We start from the raw sequence: 27,762 nt of genomic DNA on the forward strand, positions 1-27,762 counted from the left end.
CCCCCCCCCCACCCCCCCCCCCCCCCACCCCCCCCCCCCCCCACCCCCCCCCCCCCCCACCCCCCCCCCCCCCCACCCCCCCCCCCCCCCACCCCCCCCCCCCCCCACCCCCCCCCCCCCCCACCCCCCCCCCCCCCCACCCCCCCCCCCCCCCACCCCCCCCCCCCCCCACCCCCCCCCCCCCCCACCCCCCCCCCCCCCCACCCCCCCCCCCCCCCACCCCCCCCCCCCCCCACCCCCCCCCATAATGGCCAATACCAATTCCTTTGTCTCAGCACTGGTTCTAATTCCTTTTTCAGATTCAGGGAAAATTTATTTTTTCTGCTGTGCCACCCTGAATCCTAGATTATCAAAGAGTGCAGAATCAAGGAACCAGAACTGAGTTTAGCATGCAATCTTACTTCACTATAAATTATTGCAGTCGTAGCCTCTCTATAAATTAATCTCCCACTATGGTCTGTATTTTATGAGAAAGTGCAATAGAGAAGAAAATCAAGCAAGTCATCAGTTAAACTTAAAAAGCAAAGCATTTAATTCAATTGAAACATCTTACACATTATGGTTCTACACAGAATTAAGTAATCTGTTATTTCTAAGGAATAAGTATTAATTATTCAATTCTCTATCATAGTATGTACAACAAAGAACTTCATACATAGTTAACAAATTCTACCAATACTAAGGACATTTGTTAATTGAATTACTAAGATAACTCCATGTGCTCTCACATTATTTCATTTACAAAATTCTCAAGATTTCTTTATCATTAAAAGAAACAATCTCCAGGCTCCATGTGCTCTCGCGCCAATTCATTCACAAAGTTCTCATAATTCTTCTTCTTATTGTGCTATCTTCTATCGAAGGTCAGCGACCATCTTGGCGAACATAAATAATTACTTGGCGAATATAATGATAGAGTAATTATTCTCATAATTACTCTATCATTAAAAGAAACAATCTCTAGAGTCCTTCCTAAAGTTACAGACATTCTTCTTATTACACATTTACATAAAAAACAACATAGACTGTACGTTACCAACTGCTGGGAAATCGTTTGGCCACATCACATATCTCGTCTGGACAATCACTTTCAACTCCAAGTTCATTCTGCTTTTTTTCTGAGGCATTCTTCAAGATTTCGAGCTGTACTTATCTCTGCCGCCTAAATTAGGTCGACGTTGTTCTCTGGTGAACTGGCTTAACATCGCAATGATATTTCCGTAAGCATCGGCGACTATCTTCTGCTGAGCTGATTGCCGACCGGTAAACTTTCGGGAATTTCACGGCATAGTTCCTCAGTCATCGTCTTGAATCCATGTCGAAAACGGGGAACTAAAAGTTGCCATGAGGAGGTTCCACACACAACAGTATAACTGCAGGAAGGCATGAGATCCCGAGTGAAAAGAGAGCATTTCTAGGCGCTACACGACTTTTTAAATTGCGCGCCACACGTTCACCTCTACGTCACCCATAACTCAGCACCACACACGGAATTCTAGCGTGATCTGCGGAGCGTATGAGTGTGTGTGTGGGGGGGGGACAGCGTGCTTACCAAAAGGGTGCACATGTACTACTTGCTGCACATGTTTTAGATTCCGGCCACTTTTACTAAATCAGATTATCCATTCTCCCAGCAATTTATAAGTACTTACACAAGAGCAGTAAGGGTTAAGCATTTAAGCACTTTACAATACTTTAGATTATAACATAATTCAATGAAAAATTCCTGTTTAGTAATATTTCAGCACATTACAACAATTTAGCATATCTGATATATCAATAATTGATTCAAAAATGCAAGCCCATGTTAAGTCTGTAGGAAACGTGAAATAATTTAATTTTAGTTTCATTCAGAACTTAACAACATAATAGACTAGCGAGTGGGATAACTCACTGGCTGTCAGACAGGTATCAGCAAGTTGTGCAATGAGGAGTGGTATCCCAAAGGAGGACGGTCACTAGTTAAGTGCCACTGGGATCTGTTTTTAGACCATTATTGTTAAACTTGCATGTTAACACATTGGGAACAGCTCTTAACTGGAGATGTACAGCTGTTTGCCAATTATGCAAAGTTGGAAAGAACTATGAGAAGTAGGGTAGATGTTGTAGACTTGCAGAAGAATCTGAATAGACTATCCTTTCTTTTAGTGTTGCAAGGTGATCAGCATTCATTTTAGAAATTATAGACTTTACAACCGTGTTATAAAGAACTCTTTTAATTTCCCGAAGTTTCAATCTTCACATCGAAAGGTGAAGGTCGAAACAAGCTGAGTTACATTATATACAGTAAGCTACAGAAACAATGATTTGATTGCATGTTATTCTACTGGCATGACCTCTAGTGAAAAAAATAAATAAAAAAATTTATAAACTACATCAAGCTAAATTCTATTTTTGATAACATGAATAAACATTCTTTCTTATTGATAGTTTTCTTTCAGTAACAATGATGTCCTATTTTTAGCATTACAATTGTTATTTTTGATTTAGGATCCCGGATTATCTATAGTCCTGTTTATATTGAAAATTTGTTGAAAATTTATTTATCACTAGGTTAGACTATAATAGATTTAGTTTAATCCTTTATCCCAGTGAGAGCAAACAAAGTTTGCGCCTGAAAATATCTTCAGGACTAAATATAGTGTTGTACTATCTTATCCAGTAAGTAGTGCAACACCAAGGCAACTCGTGGCAAAGGTGGAGCAAGCTACCAGGCACTTCTAACCCAGTATCTCCCATAATGCAAAACACATTTCCTATGTGGATATGTATACTGTTACTTCTAACCCAGTATCTCCCATAATGCAAAACACATTTCCTATGTGGATATGTATACTGTTAATATAATTGAAGAGACCTCAATAAAGGTCGAAACTAGTCTGGGTAGATGGCCAATCCCTTTAATGCATAACAGTATACATATCCACATAGGAAATGTGTTTTGCATTATGGGAGATACTGGGTTACAAGTGCCTGGTAGCTTGCTCCACCTTTGCCACGAGTTGCCTTGGTGTTGCACTACTTACTGGATAAGATAGTACAACACTATATTTAGTCCTGAAGATATTTTCAGGCGCAAACTTTGTTTGCTCTCACTGGGATAAAGGATTAAACTAAATCTATTATAGTCCTGTTTATAGTTACTCTTAGAGAGGAAGGTTCCATGGGTCAAATATGTGCCTTCCATTTGTGGATTTTTAGACCATCATTATTATTCAGACTGGGGTGGTTGATAATAATCTCCCAGGCTTCCTTAAATTTGCATTCATGTGATGTAGACAACTAGTGCTTTTCCATAGACTGAATAGACTATGTAAATGCAAAATTAAACTGAATAGCTCCACAAATGAATGGAGCTATTCAGTTTAATGTTGCAAAGTACAAGGTCTTGAAATTTGATAAACATGGTTGAGATAAAGAGTAGGGTCACATTGTTAAAATTGTAAAAACATCATCACAACAGATTATGGCAATAATGAGGAGGATAGTGACATGCAGAATTAAAAAGGTGTTATGGGTCCATTGTATAAGGCTTTGATCTGGCCACATATGGACTACTGTGCACAGATTTGGTCAACTGGTTTTCAGGGGGATGTGGATGTATTGGAGAGGGTCCAGAGAAGATTTACTAAGTCAGTGTCAAGTCTATGGAATGTCAGATACGAGGAGAGATTGAGTAAATGCAACTTACAGAAGCTTGTGAATAGAAGAAGAAGAGGAAATATGACTGAGTCTTATAAGTTGGTGAGGGATTATTACCAGATTAATGTGGAAAAGATTTTTCATAAAGGGAGGCAAGGGGTAGAACTACAGGTCATCCCTAAATGCTATAGAGTGTGAGAAGTAAGTTCTTTGCATGGGGCAATTTTTTTGGTGAGTGGGATGCATTGCCTGAAAGCGTGGTGAGAGCAGAAGCTGTGAATGGATTTAAGGCATGATCTGATGATATTTTTGCATGAGAGAGAGCATAGACCTCCTGTGATGAGACCCTTAACTCCATGAAGGTCAGATGTTAATAATAAGGTCCTACTCTCTCTCTCTCACACACACACACCTCATGATAACATGCTTTAAATGCATTTACTGTCTCATCACAACTCTCAGACAATGCATCCCAATCACTTATTACTCTCCATGCAAAAACACCTATTCCACCCTCACTCCTTCCTTATGCAGCTTCCAGGGATGATCCTTTGTATACTCTTCCTGTCTTTCCCCATTCTATGAAACCTCATCCACATTAATCAGCAATAATCTGGTAATAACAATAATCATCTATATTAATCTAGTCAGGTGTCTCAAATCATATTTCCTCTTCCTCCTATCCACTGGACTCTGTTTGTAAAATGCAATTATCTTGCAAAATGCAAGAGATAATTGCATTTTTAAGTCACAGTATTAAAAAGCCTTTTCATTAGATAAAATGTTCAAGTATATAATTACACTAAACTAACAAGTTACAAATTGTGAAACAAACTCATGCCAATACTATATTACTGTTGAGCCATGCTTAAAGGTTAAAGAGTCATATAAATAAAAATAATATAAATTTGTCTTATTTTGTATTACAGTTGTCAGTGAAAGAAATGACAATCAATCTTTTAAAATCAATTTTTTTTTTTGAATTTTCATAAGAAGAATGGTGATGATTGCAAGTTATACAAAATAAAATTTTAAGAATTCTTGACATCAAAATAACCTCACCTTTCAAAAAAAAGCCAATCTAACTTTTGGTAGAGTGAAAGCATGGTTTTAAATAATAGAGAAAATATACACATTAACAGTGTCAGACTCAATGGTCAAGTCTTAAAGAGTGTGAAAACTCAAAATATTTGGGACGCATACAATTCCACGATGAGTCTCTGACTCCATGGAGGTCAGATGTTAACAATACAGTTATTTGCTGATGATGCAAAGATAGGTAGGGTAATCAGAAATGTTGCTGATATGCAGTCTTTGCAGAATGATTTGAATAGGCTGGAATTGTAGGCATGGGAAAATGGGTGTCAGTTCAATGTCAGTAAATGTAAAGTCATTCACTTCGGCATGATTAGATATCCAATGTTATATTATATTGGTGGGATTAGACTAGAAGAAACTGATGAGGCTAGGGATCTTGGAGTGTTAATAGATAGGAAGTTGAAGTTTAGGGGCCATGTAGCGAAGATTGCAAATACAACTCAAAAGATAATTGCAATGCTGAGATGAACGTTCACATGTAGAGATAAGGATGTTATTTTGCCTCTTTACTAGGCCCTGATAAGACCTCACTTGGACTATTGTGCGCAGGTCTGGTCTCCTGGTTTCCGTTGTGATTCTGATATATTGGAGAGAGTACAAAGGAGAGTGTTAAAAATGATATCAGGATTGTGGAATACTGATTATGAAGACAGATTGAGAATTTCTAGACTGTAGACACTAGTAAACAGGAGAAAGAGGGGTGATATGAAAGAGGGAATTAGTTTGTCAGAGACTTACAAACTTCTGAAAGAGTCATACAGAATTTCAATTGATGGAATTTTTCAATTTATGGAGGGTGGGGAAAGGACAAGAGGGCATCCTTGGAAGCTAAGAATGAAGACTGCCAAGAAGGGTGTGAGGGCTAGATTTTTCTCTCAGAGGGTGGTGCATGATTGGAATGGATTGCCATTTGATATTGTGAGTGCAAGCAGTGTGAATAAATTCAAGAATAAGTATGATAGCTGGTATGTGTAGTAAATGTGTCCTCCCTCAATGAGTCTCTGACTCTCTGGAGGGCTCTCTTAATAATAATAATAATAATAATACAATCAAGTGATGAATTTTTCGATCAGGAGATAATGAGGAAGATTCCACTTGGCCAAAACCTTTTTTTAACAGTGTAAGTAGTCTACTTTGAGATAGTGAGGTCCCACTGAAGTGCAATCTTTTAATTACCGGAAGTTACTTTACTGTTTATCCATTTCATCTTATGCAGCAAAGACATGGACACTAACAAAAACAGACAAAAATAAAATATAAGCAAAAAATGAAAGTTTTAAGGACAATGTTAGCAAAAACAAGGTAAGACAGAATAAGATGCAGCCATTAGGAATGGTTTGGGACTAGAACATATTAAATAAATGCTTGTGAACTCTCCCTTGAAATGGTTCAGACAAATAATGGACGTATGGACTATTGTGCTCAGATATGGTCACCTAGTTTCCATTGTGATGTTGAAACACTAGGGAGGGTCCAAAGACACATAACCAAAGCGATATTAGGATTCTGAAGTGTTGGTTATGAAAAGCGTTTGAGAAAATGTGGATTACAGCTGTTGGTGGATAGGAGAAAAAGAGGGGATATGATAGAGACCTTCAAGTTAGTTAAGAGATTCTATCAGATTAATGGATGTTAAGATAGGAAGAATGAGAGGCCAGCACTGAAAGTTGTATAAAGATGTGGTGAAGAAGGGTGTGAGGAGTAGATTTTGTAAGTGGAGAGTTATTAGTGAATGGAATGCATTGACTGAGTGTGTTGTGAGTGCAGATAGTGTAAATAACTTCAAAGCTCATTATGACAGACATGTTGCTGATTGAGTGAGCCTCCCATGATGAGTCTGTTGACTTCATGGAGGTTACCAAATAATAATATGAAAAAGGATGTATGAAAATAAAATTGAGGATAAGAAACAAAGATTAAGACCATGGAAAATGTGAAGAGACAAGATAACATTTGGAAAAAATAAACTTGAACTGGAACAGTATTCTTGAAGAAAGAATTTGGGAGGATAGAAGGAAATGGAAGAGCTTTGATCCACTTGACCTGACCAATTCTGTTTGACCAGTTGTTGATAAAGAAGAAGGGACCATCTCCTGGTTGCAAATAAAACTTTATAAATTAGTTGGTGACTACCCATAATCAAATAACTTGACTGTGAATGAGATGATGTTTTAAAATGAAAAATGTGACAATTATTATTATTATTATTATTACCACGGGCTACTCCAGGAGTCCTTAGACTCATCGAGGGAGGCCCTAAACATCATGTTCACACAGCTGTTCAACATTCTCACAGTATCTATCATACCTTGCCTTGAACTCGCTCACTGTCATAGCACCCACAACAGACTCTGGCAGCTTATTCCACTCATTTACCACTCTAAAAGTAAAGAACCCAGCTCTAACACCCCTGCTAACCACGCTCTTGCCCAGCTTCCATGGGTGTCCCCTGGTTCTCCCACCATCAGTCCTGATCTCAAAAATATCATCTGAATTAATCCTATAGAATCCTTTTAGCAATTTGAATGTCTCAATCATATCTCCCCTTTTTTGCCTATCAACTAGTTTCTGCAACCCACAAATCTTCAACCTGTTCTCATATGGTTCATTCCATAGACCTGCTATCATCTTAGTCACTCGCCTCTGGATCCTCTCAACTCCTCCCCATCAAGAAGGAACCGAGGTGACCAAATCTGGGCACAGTAGTCGAGATGAGGTCTTATCAGGGCTCGGTACAGAGGTACAATAACTTGTTTTTCTCTGCTCGTCAAGATATTATGCAAATAAAATAATATGGTTTGAAAGTATTTAGAAAGAGGCTGAAAATTCAGTAATCACTCTCTGATAACACACCTACAGCAAGCGGTAATGGATTTCTGGAGTCCTGTGTCCCCGAAATTTTAGGCCTTGTCCACCATCATCTCTAGATTCCTTATCCCCTCCACCTTCTCAATGATATTCCCACCTTTTCATTTTGAATTTTAAAACCTTACACACTGCAACATTGAACTGGCAACCTCTATTCAGATAACCATACACTTGTCTATTCAAGTCCTTTTGCAAAGCTACAACATCTACTCTACTCTTCATAGTTCATTCCAATGTTGCAGCATCTGCAAATAACTGCATATCACCAATCAAATCTTTCTCAATATCATTAACATACAAGTAATTGAAAAAATTAAAAAATATAAACATAAGCGGATGGAACACGTTCAAAGAATGAAAACAGAAAGATTACCAAAACAAGCCTTAAAGTACAAGCCATTAGGAAAAAGAAAACCAGGATGTCCTCTTAAACGATTCAACGATGACTTCTAAGGCCGGAACAGGCCATACTAGGCCTAAATCCTTGATACGTATGATGATGATTAACATACAAGTTAATATATGTTAATGTACGTTAAAACAGCAAAGACTCCAAAACAGATCCTTCGGATACAGCAAGAATGAACTCAATCAGTGCAACAAGTTTATCCCTTTTATTTTGGATACTTCTGGAATTCATATACAAACATAATAGCTCATTTCTGGTTATATAACAGGTGATGTTATATTACTAACACCACTTCTCAGATGCGACTCCTCTATACCTTTTTGTGGACATTCTTAATACCACAAATCCTACAGCCCTCTCCAGATTCAATTCCTCTCCCCCAACATTTCAGGCCATCTCAGTTTTTTCTACTCACACATTCAATTCTGAATCCAGCATCCACACTTCTCATTCAGTGTCTCCTTGTCAACCCATTTCCTTGTCTGTCATGTGTGTTTCTGCAATCTTCAATCACACTACCCACTTCTCTGCCATTCACAAGCAGTCTTACCTTACTTTTCTGCTCTTCCACCTCTTACTTCTTCAGATCTTACATTTGCTGTCATTACTCTTCCTTCCAGCAACACTCTCTCCAGCTGACTCACACCAAAACCATTTAAATTCAGTTCATCTCTCTTATGTAGTTCCATTCATCCATCCATCCATCAAATTCATCCCACATGTTCACAAAATGCACTCCTTTTTCGTCACACAGCTCTGCTAGCATACCATTAATGATCGTTGCTCACCATCTCAACTTATCACTATCATAACTGGGCACAATGCTGACTACCTTACCTACTACTGTTATGTTTTCCTCTCCTCAACAACCTCATCATATCCATTCTAAAATTCTCTTTGTTATCAACCAACTCATATCCATTCTCAAATTCTCTTTGTTATCAACTCAATCTACTACTACTAAACAACTCTTTTGCTTGCTTACTCCTCATATCTAATGCCTCAATCACTGTTCTACCCTCATATAAAGTGAAAAAATGTGTGGGTTTAAGGGAGATTCATATTATTACAACACCATGATGTCAGACTCACCAGCAGAGATCTCTTAATACACAAAGCATACTGAATAATGCCTTAAATTCATTCACCATTTCAGCATCCATCACACTGGACAATGTATTCAACTTACCTACCACTTTTCATGCAAAGAACCTGCTGCTCATACCCTTCACACATTCCTTATACAGGTTTCAGCATTGTTTCATTGTTTCATGTTCTACCCTCTGTCTCTTCCATTACATGAAAAATCGCTTCAATATTTAATAGCCTCTTGACAACTTATGTGTCAATCATATCACCCATCTACCTCCTATTCATAACACTCTGCAAATGGCATTCCTTCAATCTGTCATCACATCCAACACTCCACAGATCTAACACCTCCTTAGCAAATTTCCTCTGGACTCTCTTCGTTGACCTCTAATATATTCTCATCCTCTTGAAAGCAGATGACTTTGCACAGTAATCTATATATGGTCTGATGAATGTCTTACAAAAGGGAATAATAATCTCTTTATTCCTACTCTTTTCAAAATCTTCTGAGAGTAACGTTATGTCATGATAAATTTATAACTAAGTGATCTAGACAACGCTTGGGTCAGAATGTAGTATGTTGACATTGTTGGAAGCTTTCAAATTATTCCAGGTGCCTGCTTTTTACTTTTAACTTACTACATTCCAACCCAGACTTTGTCTAGATCATTTGTGCCCTTCAACTGAAAAAGGCCTAAGTTCGATTCTCATCATGATGGGAGGAATCATAATGTGATTTTTTTTTTTTTTTTCACTAGAAAGCGAGTTAGCCAATCTCATACGGAGATAGCAGGGTTTTTCCTCCTGGAAACTCAGATCTATCATCTTGCATACAGACAAATTGGCCTTGAAAATGCATACACAATTGTGTACAGACATTTACAAACAAAAAAAAAAATACTAGTGGTGGTGGTAGTGCAATAGATGGCATTGGTGTAAATAATGATTGGAGTGGTGGTTCGGTGTAGTTGGTGGATTAAGTGATGGACATTAAGAGTAGGTGCCCTCCCTCGATGAGTCTTTGGAATCCTTGGAGGTATGAAATATAACATAAAATAAATAAAATACATCTCATTAATACCATAATCTGCAGTAATGTCCTCGCAATTTTAACAATGTCGCTCCTAAACTGTTCTACAACCACTATAAGATTCTCTTCTCTTAAATCTCATTCAAAGTTTTCCCACCAACTGTATATTATACATTCCATCCTTGCTACCAAATTATAAAATCTTACTCCAATTGCATGCATACCCACTTATAGTCTATTCAAATCTTTTTGTAAGGATTTGAATAGACTGCTCTACTGCTCCTAGTTCTACCCAACTTTGATTCTTCTGTAAACAACTGCATATTCCCAAACTGTTCCCAATATCATTAATCTTAGGTGTTGAACAGTATTAACAACACCAAATGGGCTATTTTATAAAAAAGATGTTTATTAATACAAAATAATAATTTTATTAATAATTAATTTTAATTAATAATAATAAAGAAATTTTATAATTAATAATAATAAGAAATTTTATAATTAATAATAATAAGAAATTTTAATTAATAATAATTAATAAAATTTTAATTATAATTGTATTTACCATTCCAATCACAAATGCTTTATGAGAGAAAAATCTAGCTCTCATCCTTTTTTTGGCTGCATTCTCAACTTTGATAGATGCTCTCATTTTCGCTCCACCCTTCCTCAATAAAACAAAAATTCCATCTAGTTATCTGGTATGATGTTTTCAGCAGTTTGTAGGTTTCTATCACATTATCTATCTCTCCCTTGCTCCTGTTTGTTAATGTCTGCATTCCACAAATTCTCAATCTGTTCTTGGGATCTACATTCCGCAGTCTGATATCATCTTTAACACTTTACACCTGCTCCTGCTCTTCCACTATATCTACATTGCCTCAAAAAACAGGAGACCAGATCTGCAAACAACAGCACAGGTAGGACTGTATACTTGATAGAGCTTTAAATCTTGCAGAATGATCTTCCCCAATCAATATACCACTTTTCATGTTAAAAAACGTTTAATTTTCTTGACCAATAAGCTCTGGAAAGACTTTTAATGGGATCATATTGATCAAGTGCATATAATAAGCAACTAAGTTATACCAACTAGTTTCACCAACTAAGGCTGTTGGCATCTTCAGGGTACATAACTGATGTAAGGCACTAAAAAGTAAAAAACTGTTACAAACTATAATCAACCGATTCCAATTATATTAAACAAAGAACAGAGTGCATAAAATACATTCAAAGAGCATGCATGATCTCACTTGTTGTTATTTAGGAACGTTCTATAGTTGGCACTATAATTCAGTTCTGGCGAGTTGAAGGATCTGATAAGGGTCTTCCAGATCACGGGCAAGATTAGTTCTAGGTTCCTCTTAAGGTTTTGTATACAGCGGGCAACTGTTGTGGCCTCCTTAAAAATTCGGGAGCAGAAGTCCTCCTCCATGTAAGGGATTGTGCTTCTATCCCACTCTCTGGTAGTTCGTTCTTGAGAAATGAAAAGCTAACCCCAATTTTTCTTCTCTGTTATTATTGACGTCACCTATGTGTTCTTTTTGCCTAATTTCAAGGCTCCTTGAAGTTTGGCCGATGTAATTCAAGCAGGCACGAGCAGGGTATGTTATAAACTCCAGCATATTTCGGGAAAGGATGGCTATCTTTTGGAGATCTTAACAATTGTCTAATCGTTTCTGCGGGTTTCAAGGCCACTCTTATTTTATGTGGTCTAAGGAGTCTAGCAATCTTATTGAAAACTGTCCCTAAGTATGGAATGACGATGGTAGAAATATAACATACATCATCTTGTTGTCTTTGTCGGGGTTCAGAGAAAAGTATCTTGTGGACGAGTCTTCGAGGAAATCCATTCATGGCAAGGTTGGTGGATATCAGGGATAGTTCTTCCTAGAGGTCTTGTTGATCTGTTGTAAGGAGAGAGGCATGGTTCTTCAACATGTGTACAATACTAAGTTTCTGAGAAATGTGGTGGCAGGAAGTGAAATGTAAATAACGTCCTGTATTGGTAGGTTTGCGGTAAACTGCGAGGTTGATACCACCATTCAGAAGCTTCTTAATTAAAATGTCCAGAAATGAAAATTGGTTATCTTTTTCAAGTTCTAGAGTGAATCTGATGGTGTGATGTAGAGAGTTGATTTTGTTAAGAAAGTCGAACAGGTCCTTTTTTGTGTGGTTCCAAACAATAAAGATATCGTCCACGTATCTCCACCATATTGCAAAAGGAAAAGGTGAAAGAAATGATTGTTGTGGCAGGTACGAATGATTTGAAAGGAGTTAAAATGGAAATGATAGAAGACCTGAATGAATTGTTTGAGGTAGCAAAAGAAAAGAGTGAGAGAGTTAGAATGATTAGTCTTTTGCCACGGTATGACAGTGAAATGTTTAAAAGGAGGGCCATAATTGCGAATGACTTTATGCGTGGGTTATGTATGACGAGTGGTGTGGAATTTGTGGATGTGTGGAGTGAGTTCAATGGGCGAAAGGATCTATATAAGATGGATGGCTTGCATTTGAATGGTTATGGTATAAGGAGACTTGAGAAAGTGTTGCTGAATGTAATGGATGTGCAAATTCAGGGAAACTAGATTTATTAACGGGGGGGGGGTAGATATACAGTCCTTAGGGAAGCAGTTGAATGTATGAATGAATAAATACGCCCGAGCGAATAAGGACAACAAATCAGAGTGGGATAGTTAATATAAGGCATCAAGGTAGGGCTGGGGCTAATGGGGGTATTAAATTCAGTACACTAATGCTAGGAGTATTAGGAACAAGAAGGAAGAGTTTTTGGCCATGGTTGGCACTTCCAGACCACAGGTTATTGGTATTAGTGAATCATGGCTGACTGTAGATGATATAGCTAGTGGGACTGAATGTGATGGGTATAGTGTGTTCAGGAATGACAGGGAGAATAAAATGGGTGAGGAGTATTTTTGATGATAGCTGATGAGCTACAGCCAAGGAGAATAGAAGTTGAATTGCAGGATAGAGAAAAGAGCACATTTGAGGCCATTTGGTGTGAGATTGTGGCTAGCAGAACTAAATATACAATTGGTTGCTGCTATAGACCAGGTGATGGAAAAGATGGTGGTGACAGTATGCACAAGCAAATAGAAGAAATGAGTGGAAGGAGGGTAATTATAATGGGATATTTCAACAATGGTCGCATTGATTAGAGTGAGGAGAGGATACACGGGAGGAAGGAATTGGATTTTATGCGGTTATTAAGGGATAACTATCTGTGACAGCATGTAATGGAAAATACTAGGGGTCAGAGACTGCTTGACCTAGTAATTACATCTGAGGATTTGGCTGTAACAAATATGACCACATTGCCACCAATTGGTGAGAGTGATCATAGGGTTTTGACTTGGGAGGTGGCTAAAGGTGTGGAATTTTCAATTAAGACAGGGTACATATGGAATTATCGGGCTGGAAAGTATGACAAGCTTAGGAGTTTGATTGGTTCAGTGCCATGGCATGTACGACTGCAAGCACTAGAAGTTGATAGTGCATGGGAGGCAGTTAAAGTGTTTGCATGAAGCAATGGCTGACTGTATACCTAGAGTCCGAATAATTAATCAAGTAGGGGTTAAATGGATGAATAACACCATTAAGCTTGAGCTGCAAAAAAAGAAACAACTATGGAGGGAATTTAAGGAGAAAGGTGACCGGTAGGCACATGAACGGTATAAAGTGCAGGCAAGAAGAGTAACGAGTATGGTAAGAAAAGCAAAAAAGGATTACGAAAGAACATTGGCCATGCAGGCTAAAGAGAATCCTAAACAGCTTTTTTAGATATGTAGCAAGTAAAAGGAAAAATGTACATGGCAGAATGATTTTAAAGAATGCCGATGGTAGGGAGGTAACTGAATCAGTTGATATAGTTGAGTTACTGAGTGAGCACTTTGCAAGTATATATCACTGTAAACTATACAGTGTAGACTATATCACTGTAGATTATACAGGAATTGTGGTGAATGAAGTGGAGGTGAGTAGTCTATTGCATAACCTCAATGTCAATACATCCGTGGGATTGGATGGTATACCAGCTCGTGTCGTACGAGAAGCAGCTAAAGAATTGTCAGTACCCTTGACCATTTTGTTTAATTTGAGTCTTGGGTCCGGATTAGTCCCGAGGGGGTGGAAAGAGGGGAAAATAGTTCCACTGCATAAAGGTGGTTCCAAGACTGCTGTTGTAAATTAACAACCGATTAGCATATCAGGAATCATTGTCAAGGTCTTAGAGAAATTAGTCAAGAAAAGAATACAGGATTAGATAGATGAAAATGGGATATTGTATGGGGGACAACATGGTTTTGTGAAGGGTAGATCATGCCTCAGTAACTTGCTCACGTTTTATAACACAGTGACGGCTGAACTGGATAGGGGTAATGGGTTTACAGTGATACTACTGGACCTTGTCAAGGCCTTTGACAGGTTACCACATGGAACCCTAATCAGTAAACTGGAGCAGATGGGGATAGATACAGGGCTGGTGAGATGGATAGGAGGGTGGTTGAAGGAGAGATACCAGAGAGTGGTTTATGCGGGAGTGGAGTCTAAAAGACGGCTTGTGACTAGTGGTGTGCCGCAGGGCTCTGTTCTTGGACCACTGCTTTTCAATTTGTTCATGAATGATATAGGAAAGGATTTGAGAGGAAGTGTTCACTTGTTTGCTGATGATGCAAAGTTGGGTAGAGCAATTGTGAGTGCACAGGATGTCAAAATTTTACAGGATGATTTGGATAGTTTGGAGGACTGAACTAGGAAAAATGGATGTCAATTTAATGTGGCAAAGTGTAAGGTTATGCATTTTGGGGTGAAAAGAATAGCAGCAGTATATCGCATTGGTGGAACCGTACTCCAGGAGATTGATGAGGTCAGGGATTTGGGAGTGTTGGTGGATGGGGCACATTGCAAAAGTGACTAAATCTGCTCATCAAATCATTTGGCTTCTGAAAAATACTTTAACATGCAGAGACAAACAAGTTGTTGTTCCTCTGTATCAAGCCTTGATAAGACCCCATCTGGACTACTGTGCCCAGTTATGGGCACCAAGGTTTCTTCGTGATGGGGAGGAAGTGGAGAGGATCCAGAGACGAGTGACCAAGATGATAGAAGGTCTGTGGAATGAACCTTATGAGAATAGGTTGAAGATTTGTGGGTTGCACAGATTGGACGATAGGCGAAGGAGGGGGTGATATGATTGAGACATTCAAATTACTGAAGGGTTTCTAAAAGATTGATCCAGAAGATATTTTTGAAAATATGACTGGTGGTGGGAGGACTAGGGGCCATGCATGGAAGCTGGGCAAGAGTGTGGTTGACAAGGGAGTTAGAGCTAGGTTTTTTACTTGGAGAGTGGTGAATGAGTGGAATAAGCTTCCAGAGTCTGTTGTGGGTGCTACGACCATGAATGAGTTCAAGGCAAGGTATGATAGATACTGTGTCAATGTCGAATAGTTGTTCTTGACATGATGTTAGGGCCTCCCTCAATGAGTCTGTCGACTCCTTGGAGTTGCTCGGAACAACAACAATAATAATACTCTGGATTTAGGGTCTGTTTGAGTTAAGACTTTACTTTCAAAATCCTCCATAAAGAGATCAGCACAAGATGGAGAGAAGGGGACTACCCATTGCAAGACCACTCAATTACTGATATATGGTTTTATTCCGTAAGAAAAAGTTTGATGTTAAACGATGATGGAACAGAGAAGTAATGTCTTGTGGGAGCAAACTTCCTAAAATGTTGATGACTTCCTCCACAGGGATGTTAGTGAATAGAGATTTAACATCCAGGCTGGCAAGTAAATCCGTATTGAAGATAGAGATGTTGTTCAGTTTCTCAACGAAATGTTGCGAATTTCGTATATAAGTATCCGAATTATGGATGCGTAGTTTGAGTAGGCCTGCCAGGTGTTTAGATAACAGATAAGTTGGCGAATTGATTCAATCCACAATCGGGCGTAGTGGTATTCCATTTTTGTGTACCTTAGGAGCGCCATATAGTCTTGGTGTTAGTGGATGCATGGATTTCAATCTACGTTTTAAGTCTATAGATCAGTTCACCATATGACATATTAAATCGTTGGTATCATTGTGGTTCTTTAGTGTTGGGTCTTTGACTAGGACATGGTAGGTTGATGTATCCGACAATAAGCTGTTAATCTTATCTCCTAACAAAAACATCACTACTCTGGAAAAAAGAACATTGCATCGCTTGAAGAAAAAGAAAGACATTATCATATTGAAGGCAGACAAGGGAAATTCAACAGTGATTTTAAACGCCAGTGATTACGAAGATAAGATTAACAGCTTATTGTCAGATACATCAACCTACCGTGTCCTAGTCACAGACCCAACACTAAAGAACCACAATGATACCAACGATTTAATATGTCATATGGTGAACTGATCTATTGACTTAAAACGTAGATTGAAATCCATGCATCCACTAACGCCAAGACTATATGGAGCTAAGGTACACAAAAATGGAATACCACTACGCCCGACTGTGGATGGAATCAATTCGCCAACTTATCTGTTATCTAAACATCTGGCAGACCTACTCAAACCACACATCCATAATTTGGATAATTATATATGAAATTCGCAACATTTTGTTGAGAAACTGAACAACATCTCTATCTTGAATACGGATTTACTCGCCAACCTGGATGTTAAATCTTTATTCACTAATATCCCTGTGGAGGAAGTCATCAACATTTTAGGAAGTTTGCTCCAACAAGACATTACTTCTCTGTTCCGTCATTGTTTAACATCAAACTTTTTCTTATGGAATAAAACCATATATCAGCAATTGACTGGCCTTGCAATGGGTAGCCCCCCCTTCTCTCCATCTTATGCTGATCTCTTTATGGAGGATTTTGAAAGTAAAATCTTAACTCAAACAGACCCTAAACCCACAGTATGGTGGAGATACGTGGACGATATCTGTATCGTTTGGAATCACACAAAAAAGGACCTGTTCAACTTTCTTAACAAAATCAACTCTCTACACCACACAATCAAATTCACTCTAGAACTTGGAAAAGATAACCAATTATCATTTCTGGACACTTTAATTAAGAAGCGTCCGAATGGTGGTATCAACATCTCAGTTTACCGCAAACCTACCAATACAGGACGTTATTTACATTTCACTTCCTGCCACCACATTTCACAAAAACTTAGTATTGTACACATGTTGAAGAACCATGTCTCTCTCCTTACAACAGATCAACAAGACCTCTAGGAAGAACTATCCCTGATATCCACCAACCTTGCCATGAATGGATTTCCTCGAAGACTCGTCCACAAGATACTTTTCTCTGAACCCCGACAAAGACAACAAGATGATGTATGTTATATTTCTACCATCGTCATTCCATACTTAGGGACAGTTTTCAATAAGATTGCTAGACTCCTTAGACCACATAAAATAAGAGTGGCCTTGAAACCCGCAGAAACGATTAGACAATTCTTAAGATCTCCAAAAGATAGCCATCCTTTCTCCAAATATGCTGGAGTTTATAACATATCCTGCTCGTGCGGCTTGAATTACATCGGCCAAACTTCAAGGAGCCTTGAAATTAGGCAAAAAGAACACATAGGTGACGTCGATAATAACAGAGAAGAAAAATCGGGGTTAGCTTTTCATTTCTCAAGAACGAACCATACCATAGAGTGGGATAGAAGCACAATCCCTTACATGGAGAAGGACTTCTGCTCCCGAATTTTTAAGGAGGCCACAACAGTTGCCCGCTGTATACAAAACCTTAACAGGAACCAAGGACTAATCTTGCCCGTGATCTGGAAGACCTTTATCAGATCCTTCAACTCGCCAGAACTGAATCATAGTGCCAACTATAGAACGTTCCTGAATAACAACAAGTGAGATCATGCATGCTCTATGAATGTATTGTACGCACTCTGTTCTTTGTTTAATATAATTGGAATCGGTTGATTATAGTTTGTAACAGTTTTTTACTTTTTAGTGCCTTACATCAGTTATGTACCCTGAAAATGCCAACAGCCTTAGTTGGTGAAACTAGTTGGTATAACTTAGTTGTTTATTATATGCACTTGATCAATATAATTCCATTAAAAGTCTTTCCAATATACCACTTTTTTTATACCTGTCAAAATGCTTCACTTAGCTTACATGTCAATGTTCATTTCAGAACGGCAATTATTCTCTGAATCACAATTGCAATCTTTGCTATATGACCCTTAAAACTTTAATATCTTCTCTACCAAAACTAACACCCTTAGCTTAATCACTTCCTTCTAGCTTAAAACTATCAAATATAATATGTCATTACATAAAATTACACAACTTTACATTTACTAATATTGAACTGAAAAGTCATTATCACATGGCTACAATTCCAGCTTATTCAAATCATTCTGAAGCACCACATGTCAATTGCATTCCTGATCATTCCATCTTTGCATCATCAGCAAATAGCTGCATGTCTCCCATCAAGTCAGATTGAATACCAATGGACCAAGGACTGATCCATGTGTTACACTAATGGTTACCTTAGATTTTTGCATACTAGCATCCTCATATACCACTTTTTGATAGCTGTTAGTCAGTCATCCTCTTATCCATGCTAACATTCTATAATCCAATCCCATATTCTCCAATTTATGAAACAGTCTTTCATGTTATGTGTTGTCAAAAGTCTTTACAAAAGTATCATGATGTATCCATTCCCCTTGTCTAACTAAATCGCAATATTATTACAGAACATAAGTTGCTTAAATCTGATCTTCCCTTAGTAAACCCATGCTGTTCATTGCAAAAGTTAGATTCTCTGTCAATCGATTTCTGTATGCAATCCCTAACCAACTTTTTAAAAATTTTCACTACCACTCCACAGATACTGATAGGTGAATAGATGGATACATCAGCCTTTGCACCATCTTTATGAAATCAGATTATCACACTTTCTTTCCACTCCTGTGGAATCTTCCCTGTTCTGAGACTCAAATTATACATCTGGTCAAAGGCACAGTCAGTTCAGCTGAACACAATTAGTATCCATGCTGATATCCCATCAGCCCCTAATTCTGAACTTTTATTCAGTTTATGCAATGTTTCGAGTATCTCCTCCTCACCTACCAGTTTCTTCATCCAGTGTAGAAGTAGCATCGAGCTCCATACTGCATACACAAAGTTACTAGCATTAAAAAGCTAGTTTAGCAAATTGGGAACGCATTAGTTGAACAATCTCTTCTGCATCTGTCAACCAGTAGAGTTCATTCTTTCTTTAACTTGTAATAATGACTTAATGACAGAATTCTTTTGGGGAGTCTTCAGTTTGCAGAGGCAGTTTCCTTTCATAGACAGCTTTCCATATAATACTTATATCTCTTTTACCCTGCCTTATAAATTTCATAACTTGCATCATCCTTATGCACACAGTATTCCTTCCACATCCTCTTTTTCTTCAGAATCTCTTGCTTAATAAGATTACACATCCATTTCACTCTTGCCCCATTTAATCTTCAAGGTCTAGGACACATTTTGATATTACATCATGTTTGTATTTAATACTTCCCATGCACTGCTAATTTCATTTCCATCTGTCAACAGATACTATGAGATTGAACCTGATACTCTCCTGAACTGGTTATAATTTCATAATATAATTTGTAATCTGGCATAAAACTTTTTTTCTGAATGAAACATCACATGCTTTGACACTTTTCAGGTCAGTGCAGTATAATCACTGTCACCAACTGGAGGCAGACTAGTCGTGTGTTTAAATAAAACTTCCCCTGACACTATAATCAGGTTTCCCACTCTTTGACCTCAAGTTCCTTTCCATGTGCTGCTTAAGGACTGTCTCACAATAGCTCAATAAACTCAGTTTTATTTTTCTCATGAGATTTTTTCCATTACCCAATCAATGCTCAAAGAATTTAAAGTCATTCACAATGATTATTCATCTAGCACCCATCAGGTTGATTTGGCAGTGCAGTGCTATAGCATGAATGAAGAGTTGAGCACTAAGGAAATAAATGCTGCTTGGGAACTGACAAAGAAATACATAACAGCATCAATGTGTGAATGCATCCCAAAGGTCAAAAGGTTGAATAAGGTAGGTGTAAAATGAATGAATGAGGGGCTTAAGTATGAAATATGGAAGAAGAAGAAAGAGGAGGCAGTACAAGATGAATAACAGTAATAACCATTTATATGAAAAGTATAAAGAACAAGCGAGAAGAGCGACTCAGTTTGTAAGGAAAACAAAAGTGCAATATGAGTAGAAATTAGCAAATCAGGCGAAGAAAAAACCCTACAGAGTGTTGTTAGATATACGGGGAAGTAGAAGGAAGAATGGTTATGGTAAGATGTTAATGGATCAAAATGCTAAAATAGTAACTGCTGCAGAAGACATTGTGGAGGTATTCAGTGATCGATTTATAAGAGTGTTTCATCCTCATCAGGATGAAATAATGAGAAACTTAAGTGTAGAGGACATAGAAGAGGATGGCTTAACTGTGAGTAAGCAGGAGATCTTTGAGGAAATAAATGCCTTGATGTCAATAGGATTCGATGACATATCACCATACATCTAAAGGGTATGTTCCAGGGGATTGGCAATAGCATCGGCATACCTGTTTAGTCTTACAACAGCACAGATTCCAAGAGAGTGGAAAGAAGGTAAAACTGTTCCATTGCATACAGGTGGTGATAAGACTGTGGCTACAAATTATAGGCCCATCTGTATATTTGGAGTTGTGGTGAAGATGTTAATGGATCAAAATGGTAAAATAGTAACTGCCACAGAAGACATTGTGGAGCTATTCAGTGATCGATTTATAAGAGTGTTTCATCCTCATCAGGATGAAATAATGAGAAACTTAAGTGTAGAGGCCGTAGGAGAGGATGGCTTAACTGTGAGTGAGCAGGAGATCTTTGAGGAAATAAATAGCCTTGATGTCAATAGGCAATAGGATTTGATGACATATCACCATACATCTAAAAGGAATGTGTCCAAGGGATTGGCAATAGCATCGGCATGCCTGTTTAGTCTTACAACAGCACAGATTCCAAGAGAGAGTGGAAAGAAGGTAAAACTGTTCCATTGCATACAGGTGGTGATAAGACTGTGGCTACAAATTATAGGCCCATCTGTATATTTGGAGTTGTGGTGAAGGTACTAGAGAGATTGGTGAGAAGTAGAATACAGAAATGAATTGATACCAGCAGTAATCTCTGTGGTTATCAGTGTGGTTATAACATAACACTATAACAAGGTGACAGATGTCTTGGACAAGGGAGATGCATATACAATATTATACTTAGATTTTGCAAAATCTTTTGATAGACTGCCACATGACAAACTGTTAAATAAACTGAAACAGATGGGAGTGAATAACAGAATTCTGAGTTGGATCACTGACAGGCTATTAAATAGGTATCAGAAAGTTGTATATAGGGATGCAGTATCTCGAAAGAGTCCGCACGGTTAGCCTAGTGGCTTTGCGCTTCGCAACCATATGCCTGGGGAAGGAGTGTCCTAGGCTTGATTCCTGTCGGAGACGTGAGGAGCTGAAGGATCTTCCTTAGCCATAGCCAAGTTAGCCGGTCTTGGGCGTGGGCAGTAGGGTTTTTTCCGCCAGTTTATCTGGTATTTTTCATCCCGCAAGCAGGCAAACCGGCCCTGTGAACACACAGGGATACAACCAAGAATACCTTGAGGCATAGGAGTGACCATTCTATCCTCGTATTTCGGTTACGAAATCCAAGCATGCTTGGAAGGTTGTGGGCCTTAAAGGTTAAAGCCTTAATGATAATTACCAGATAAATCCCAATATCTTACCAGATATTGGGATTTATCTGGTAATGTGCAGCTATTTGCAGATGATGCTAAATTGGGGAGAGCAATGAAATCAAGCAGATGTTATGGCCTTACAGGAGGACTTGAACAGATTGCACGAATGGGCAGGTAAGTGAAATTGTTCAGTGTTGCAAAGTGTAAGGTTGTGAAATTTGGCAAGCAATGATGGGATGCAAAGTATACACTTGGTGGGGACTTTTTATAGGAAGGAGGTAGAAGAGGAATGACTTGGGAGTGGTGAACAAGGACCTGAAATTCAGGGGCCACATAGCACAAGTTGTGAAGAAGTCACATCAGATAATGGCAATGATGCTGAAGACCCTGACATGCAGAAATAAAGAGGTTATGATGCCACTGTATAAGGTGTTGATCAGGCCTCATATGGATCGCTGCACAGATTTGGTCACTGGGTTTTCATAGTGACGAGGATATGCCCAGAGAAAGATTCACCAAGGTGATCAGTGGTCTTTGGAATGTGGAGTGCAAGGACAGATTGAGAGAATGTAAACTGCAAAGCCTTGTGAATAGGAGGGGGTGGGGGATATGATTGAGACATATAAGCTAGTCAGGGGTTGTAAGGTTGACATGAAAGAGATTTTTTCATAACATGGGAGGGGAGAGGAGAACAAGAGGCCATCTCTGAAAACTGTATAAGGAGAATGTGAGAAGCAGGTTCTTTACATGGAGAGTGGTTGGGAGTAGAATGCATTGCCTGAGTGTGTTGTGAATGTGGAGACACTGAACCAGTTTAAGGCATGGTTGGATGAGCATTGTGTGTGATATTGTGTACCTCCCATGATGAGTGTCTGACTCCATGTAGATCAGAGGTTAATAATAATAATAATAATTTCATTGTCATCAGCAACTGATCCATCATGTATGTGATCTTGTTAGACTTGTAAAGTCTGACAAGTCTAAAGTCTAACAATGTGTTCTTGTTCAACTTGTAAAGTCGAACAAGATCAAATTGGTTAGACAAAATTGATAGCTTAACACTCACTGCTACATGGAAAATTGTTACTGATATTACAATCATTACTTCTTACCCTAATTGGACTCAAATCATCAGATATCATTAGCAACAACCCTCCTCTATCTTTCTATAGATCCTAAAAATATTGTACCTTTTATACTCAATATGAGTTAGTACATCTGTCTTAGAGAACCACATCTCACTAATGCCTACGATTTGAGGCCCAAATGCTATAAACTCAACTCTTTTGTTTCTAATACTCCAGGCATTTGTATACAGATATAATAAGTTTCTTCCATGTTTTTTTTTTTTCTTTTTTTGTATAGTCATCTCTTTATTCTACATGATCCAGTTGGACAGGCTTCAAATCTATTCATATCAAATACTTCACTTACAGACATCCTACATGCACTTAATAAGTCTGAACTAATGTATACACAATCATCCTTTCACAATGCTGCTCACTATATCAAGCTGTTATTAACCCAATTGTGGATCCCAGTTCTCACCAATCTCTCCAACTGGCAGACACTAATTCAAAGTCACTGTCTTATCACCTCATTTGTGAAGTTGAATAAATTTATCCTGTTTCCTCACCTTTGGGATTGATTCTGTTTCTAGACTCATTAAATAGGTAAGTAGGTAGTAGGTTGCCCTGAAATCAATTGAGTTAAGAGCAATCTGATTCACTTAATTAAGGCTACCCTTAACTCAATGAAACATTTCCTGCAGCAGGACTCGATGAAGTATCACCAATGTCATCTGCCTTATTAAGTTTTCTTAATAATTCATATACCATTTGCGTATTCATCAGTTTATTCTTCACCATTCCAACTACACTCAAGCTTCTCATGATGTCACACTCATGAGGATTAACACCTTATTAATTACTCACTGAAAATAACCTTAAATTAGTTTTGAAGTAAAACTTTAATTTCAACATTCTAAAATGTTATTTTTCTTGCTTTTCTGTTAGCAAAATCATCGTTGATATTGGAGAAGTCGATTTCATAGTAATGTAGGTAATTTTTAATCAAATTTTATTTAGAAAAACTCCTCTCACAACTAGCAACACTTACAGTAATTGTGAGGAAATTCGCAGTAGTATTACAATATTTGGAACTGAGTTCTCAAGACTGTATTTTAGAATTAACTGCAAAAGTTCAAAACGGTTCAAAGTGTCACCAGGGGCGGACCACCTCCTCCACACCCACTAGCTAAGCCACTGCTCTGCAGTGGAACTGGAAGAAAATGGAGCATTGTGCTGTTCGATTAGAAATTATTACTATTATTGTACAGGCACCTCCATGCAGTCCGAGACTCATCGCGGGAGATCCAAACTATCCACACAATCTGTCATACCTCTCCTTAAACCCATTAACAGACAAAGCACTCAAACTTGACTCTGGCAAACCCATTCTATTCATTCGCAACTCTCCGAGCAAAAAATCTAGTCCTCACACCTTTATTCAACGTCCAGGGATGACCTGTTTTTCCCCCTCTTCCTCTAGCAAAGTGCTGAAACATTTCCCTTGCATCAATCCTATATATTATTAGTATTTATTATTTAATATATTAAATCAAAATTTAAACAAGTTTCTTCTTTCCCAACCCACTACCCATATGTGGTACTAATGTACTATAGGTTGATCAACCAAGCAACCCTCATGCATGGGCTCAACATAAAAAAAAAATATATATACACACACACACACACACACATAAGTCCTTTCATCCATCAAATTCACTCCTGTTGGACTCATGTTGCTTTTCATGCACAATGTACCACAGATTTTATGTATGTTTCTTCAGCTGTTACTTTTTTCTCTGATTGTTGTAGATAATGGACAGACAGTGCAAAAATATACAGATGTCAAATATGCACCTAATATTTTTGTGCTATTAAATTAATATAGCCTTATTTTTGCTTTTATACTGATTATTAAGCAAAAGTATAATTAAGAACAAATAGTTACAAACTCCACATAGCACTTTGGGATGTAACTTGTTTTCAGTGAGACAGAAGGACAGGTTTTTCTGTGTTGACCAGTTTTCCCACAGTAATTCAATTTCTGTTTATCCACAAATAACTGCTATTTACCACTGTATTTATCTCTGCACAGGATGTGTTGCATAAAAATTTTAATTGAATTTAAATTTAAAGATGGGATGTAGAATTTATGCTTGGTGAGGATATATATTGTCAGAGGTGGAGGAAAGAAGAGATCTGGGGATGATAGTGGATAAGGATTTGAAATTTAGGGGACATATAGCCAAAATTTTGAAGACAACACAAAAGCTTCTAGGAATGATGTGGAGGACACTGACTTGTAGAAGTAGGAAGATTCTTGTTCCATTGTATAAGGCTTTGATTAGGCCACACATGGACTATTGTGCCCAGATTTGGTCACCTGGTTTTCAAAAGGACAAAGAGATGTTGGAAAGAGTCCAGAGGTGACTGACTAAGGTAGTTTCTAACCTCTGGAATCTCGAGTATGAGGAAAGATTGAGAAGATGCAACTTGTAGTCTGGTGAACAGGAGGAAGAGGGGCGATATGATAGACATACTCAAATTCTCTGTCTGCAGAGAATTTGAGTATGTTTAAAGCATGGTATGATGAGCTGAGTGTATGATAAAAGGACCTCCCAGATGAGTCTTTGACTCCATAGGGTCTTGGGTAATAATAATAATAAATAGGACAAATTGTTCTATTCTCAATAAAATAATTTTGTCTTTCTTCCTTGTTAGGTGTTGCTTTTTAAGACTTACTCAAATATTAGGAAATTTTTCAGCTCCGAAAATCCTAATAAATCCATAAAGTCTCCCTCTCTGCTATTCAAATAATTATAATATTGCATAATGGTATGTAGACAGTCAAAATTTCATCAATTTCTTCACATACTTAAGTGCACGCAACCCTCTAATTATGACTGCTAACTCATGAACTTATGGGTGAATATTAATTATTACTGAAACTGCAATAAATGAAAGTAGACTGTAGTAATCAACATGTTATTCTGACAATCATGGTAGTTGTAGAAGTAAAATACTATCTTATTCCAGCACCTCTAATATTACAGTCGTTATTGAAGTGAAGAAATAGCCATGTTGGACATTTCCTCAAGATACTTGAAAAGTACATCAATTCAGTTTTCCTTTCAATTTTCTAGTCCTTCATGACAAAACATGACATTCCTTGGTCACTATGATTTTAATTTGACAATGGTAAAATTATAAGTATCCAGTCTCAACTTATAACTATATATATATATATATATCCTGGCAATCATAAGTTTGAGTAGCATAAAATTTTTTAACACTTGTCAATTTATACTTTCGCATGACATAATAAAACCACATTATTATCTCAAAATACTAAAAATCATTCCAAATAAATTATCTATTACACCAAGAAAAGTGCCAGAAGAAAAGGTATAAATTGATATTTATATAATTAATACTTTAATGTATAGTGTTAATTTAGAACTTTTTAATAGATAATTATATGGCTGTTCCTAAAAAAACAATACTATAATAATAATTTCCCGGTTATATTATCGTTAGCTTATATTTTTCTAAAATATTTCTCCTGGTCCAGTCCATCTTCTATTGAACTAACTTCAAATTAGTATTAAAAATTGTCACTTCTGCCAGTTCATAAGTTGCGGTTACCTTGGGTTGCAACTTCAGTGAGGGTCTATTTCTAAAAATTTCGCTTGTAATATTTCTTCTGTAATATTTTTCACTCCTAAGTATTACTTTTAATCGTAAATGTAAAGAATTTTGAAAAAAACGTTTATGTGCCGGCAAACAAAGAAAATTCAAATACCATAAGGGAAAATAGTTCATATTCTTATTCACATTACTTTATTCTTCCATATATCTTATATGCACGAAATGACATAAGCAAGAATAAGTTTAATTTAAAATATACACTATCTTCTTAACGATGGGCTTAACTTATCAAAAAAGTGCCTATTTCATAAAGCGTTTGATAATTAGCATTACGTTTATTTTTCTGAATATTTACATTTTCTGCAAACTACAGAATTTACAATATCTTCTAGTTTGGTTTATAGGACTGAAGAGATACAGTCCACACTGGTGCAACACTGATCAATTACAATAATTCTTTAATTTGCGACGACATGCAGTTACGAATATAATTATGATATTTACTAACCTCTATAGTTTTAAAATTTTAATGTTGTTCAATAGAGCCTTTTAAAAGAAAAGGGAGGGAGAGCGAAAGGGGGATTTTGTCTTTGAAACATTTTAAACTTTTTTTTAATTTATATAATCAAGTTTGAAAAAAATCTATCTTGGCAATTTCAATAATTTCAGGAAGGAGAGATTTAGAAATCTCCATGCTTCTAGGGAAAGAAAAAAAAAAAAAAACTACAAACTCTGCCTAAAGTTTTTAATATACAGTACATTATTGCAAGAAATCCTTGCGATATCAGTTTCCTAGAAGCTTCTTCCACATCATCATCGTTGTTTATTCATGTAAGAATACATACAGAAATATGCATACAGCAACTCTGTTAAATGATAGGGAGCCAACTTGATCTGTTTGGCGCCAAATAGCAAATGACAAATGATTGTGAATCTCATCTTCAAAAACAAGTTTGCTTATGCGTCTCCAAAATGAGTCGATATAATAAAAATGAATTAAGAAGACGGGCTATGATGGCAAACGATTCGAAGCGCAAGCTGTGTAGAAGGAATGGATGCAAGTGTTTGGACGTGTGGAGTGAGTTCCAGGGAAGATTGGATTTGTATAAG

General features: G+C 37.5%; 1 protein-coding gene across 7 annotated transcripts in view; it reads right to left on the minus strand.

The window, feature by feature from the left end:
• Window positions 1-27,294, minus strand: part of LOC150108661 (DNA-binding protein SMUBP-2-like) — a 240,629-nt gene extending 213,335 nt beyond the window's left edge. For 2 of the 7 annotated variants that reach the window (XM_090390907.1, XM_090390913.1), the window contains exons 1-2: window positions 27,161-27,256; window positions 10,705-11,288 (exon numbers count right to left, since the gene is read on the minus strand). In XM_090390907.1, the coding sequence (XP_090247033.1) occupies window positions 10,705-10,791 (87 nt within the window). In that variant the 5' untranslated portion in view covers window positions 10,792-11,288; window positions 27,161-27,256. The other 5 variants (XM_090390909.1, XM_090390911.1, XM_090390912.1 and 2 more) reach the window with 5 other exon arrangements.
• Between the last annotated feature and the right edge of the window lie 468 nt (window positions 27,295-27,762).

This window comes from Typopeltis vanoorti, chromosome 3 (genome assembly GCF_054136105.1).
Source record: "Typopeltis vanoorti isolate ZY-2024b chromosome 3, IOZ_Tvanoo_1.0, whole genome shotgun sequence".
In the NCBI taxonomy this organism is placed as follows: Eukaryota; Metazoa; Arthropoda; class Arachnida; order Uropygi; family Thelyphonidae; genus Typopeltis; species Typopeltis vanoorti.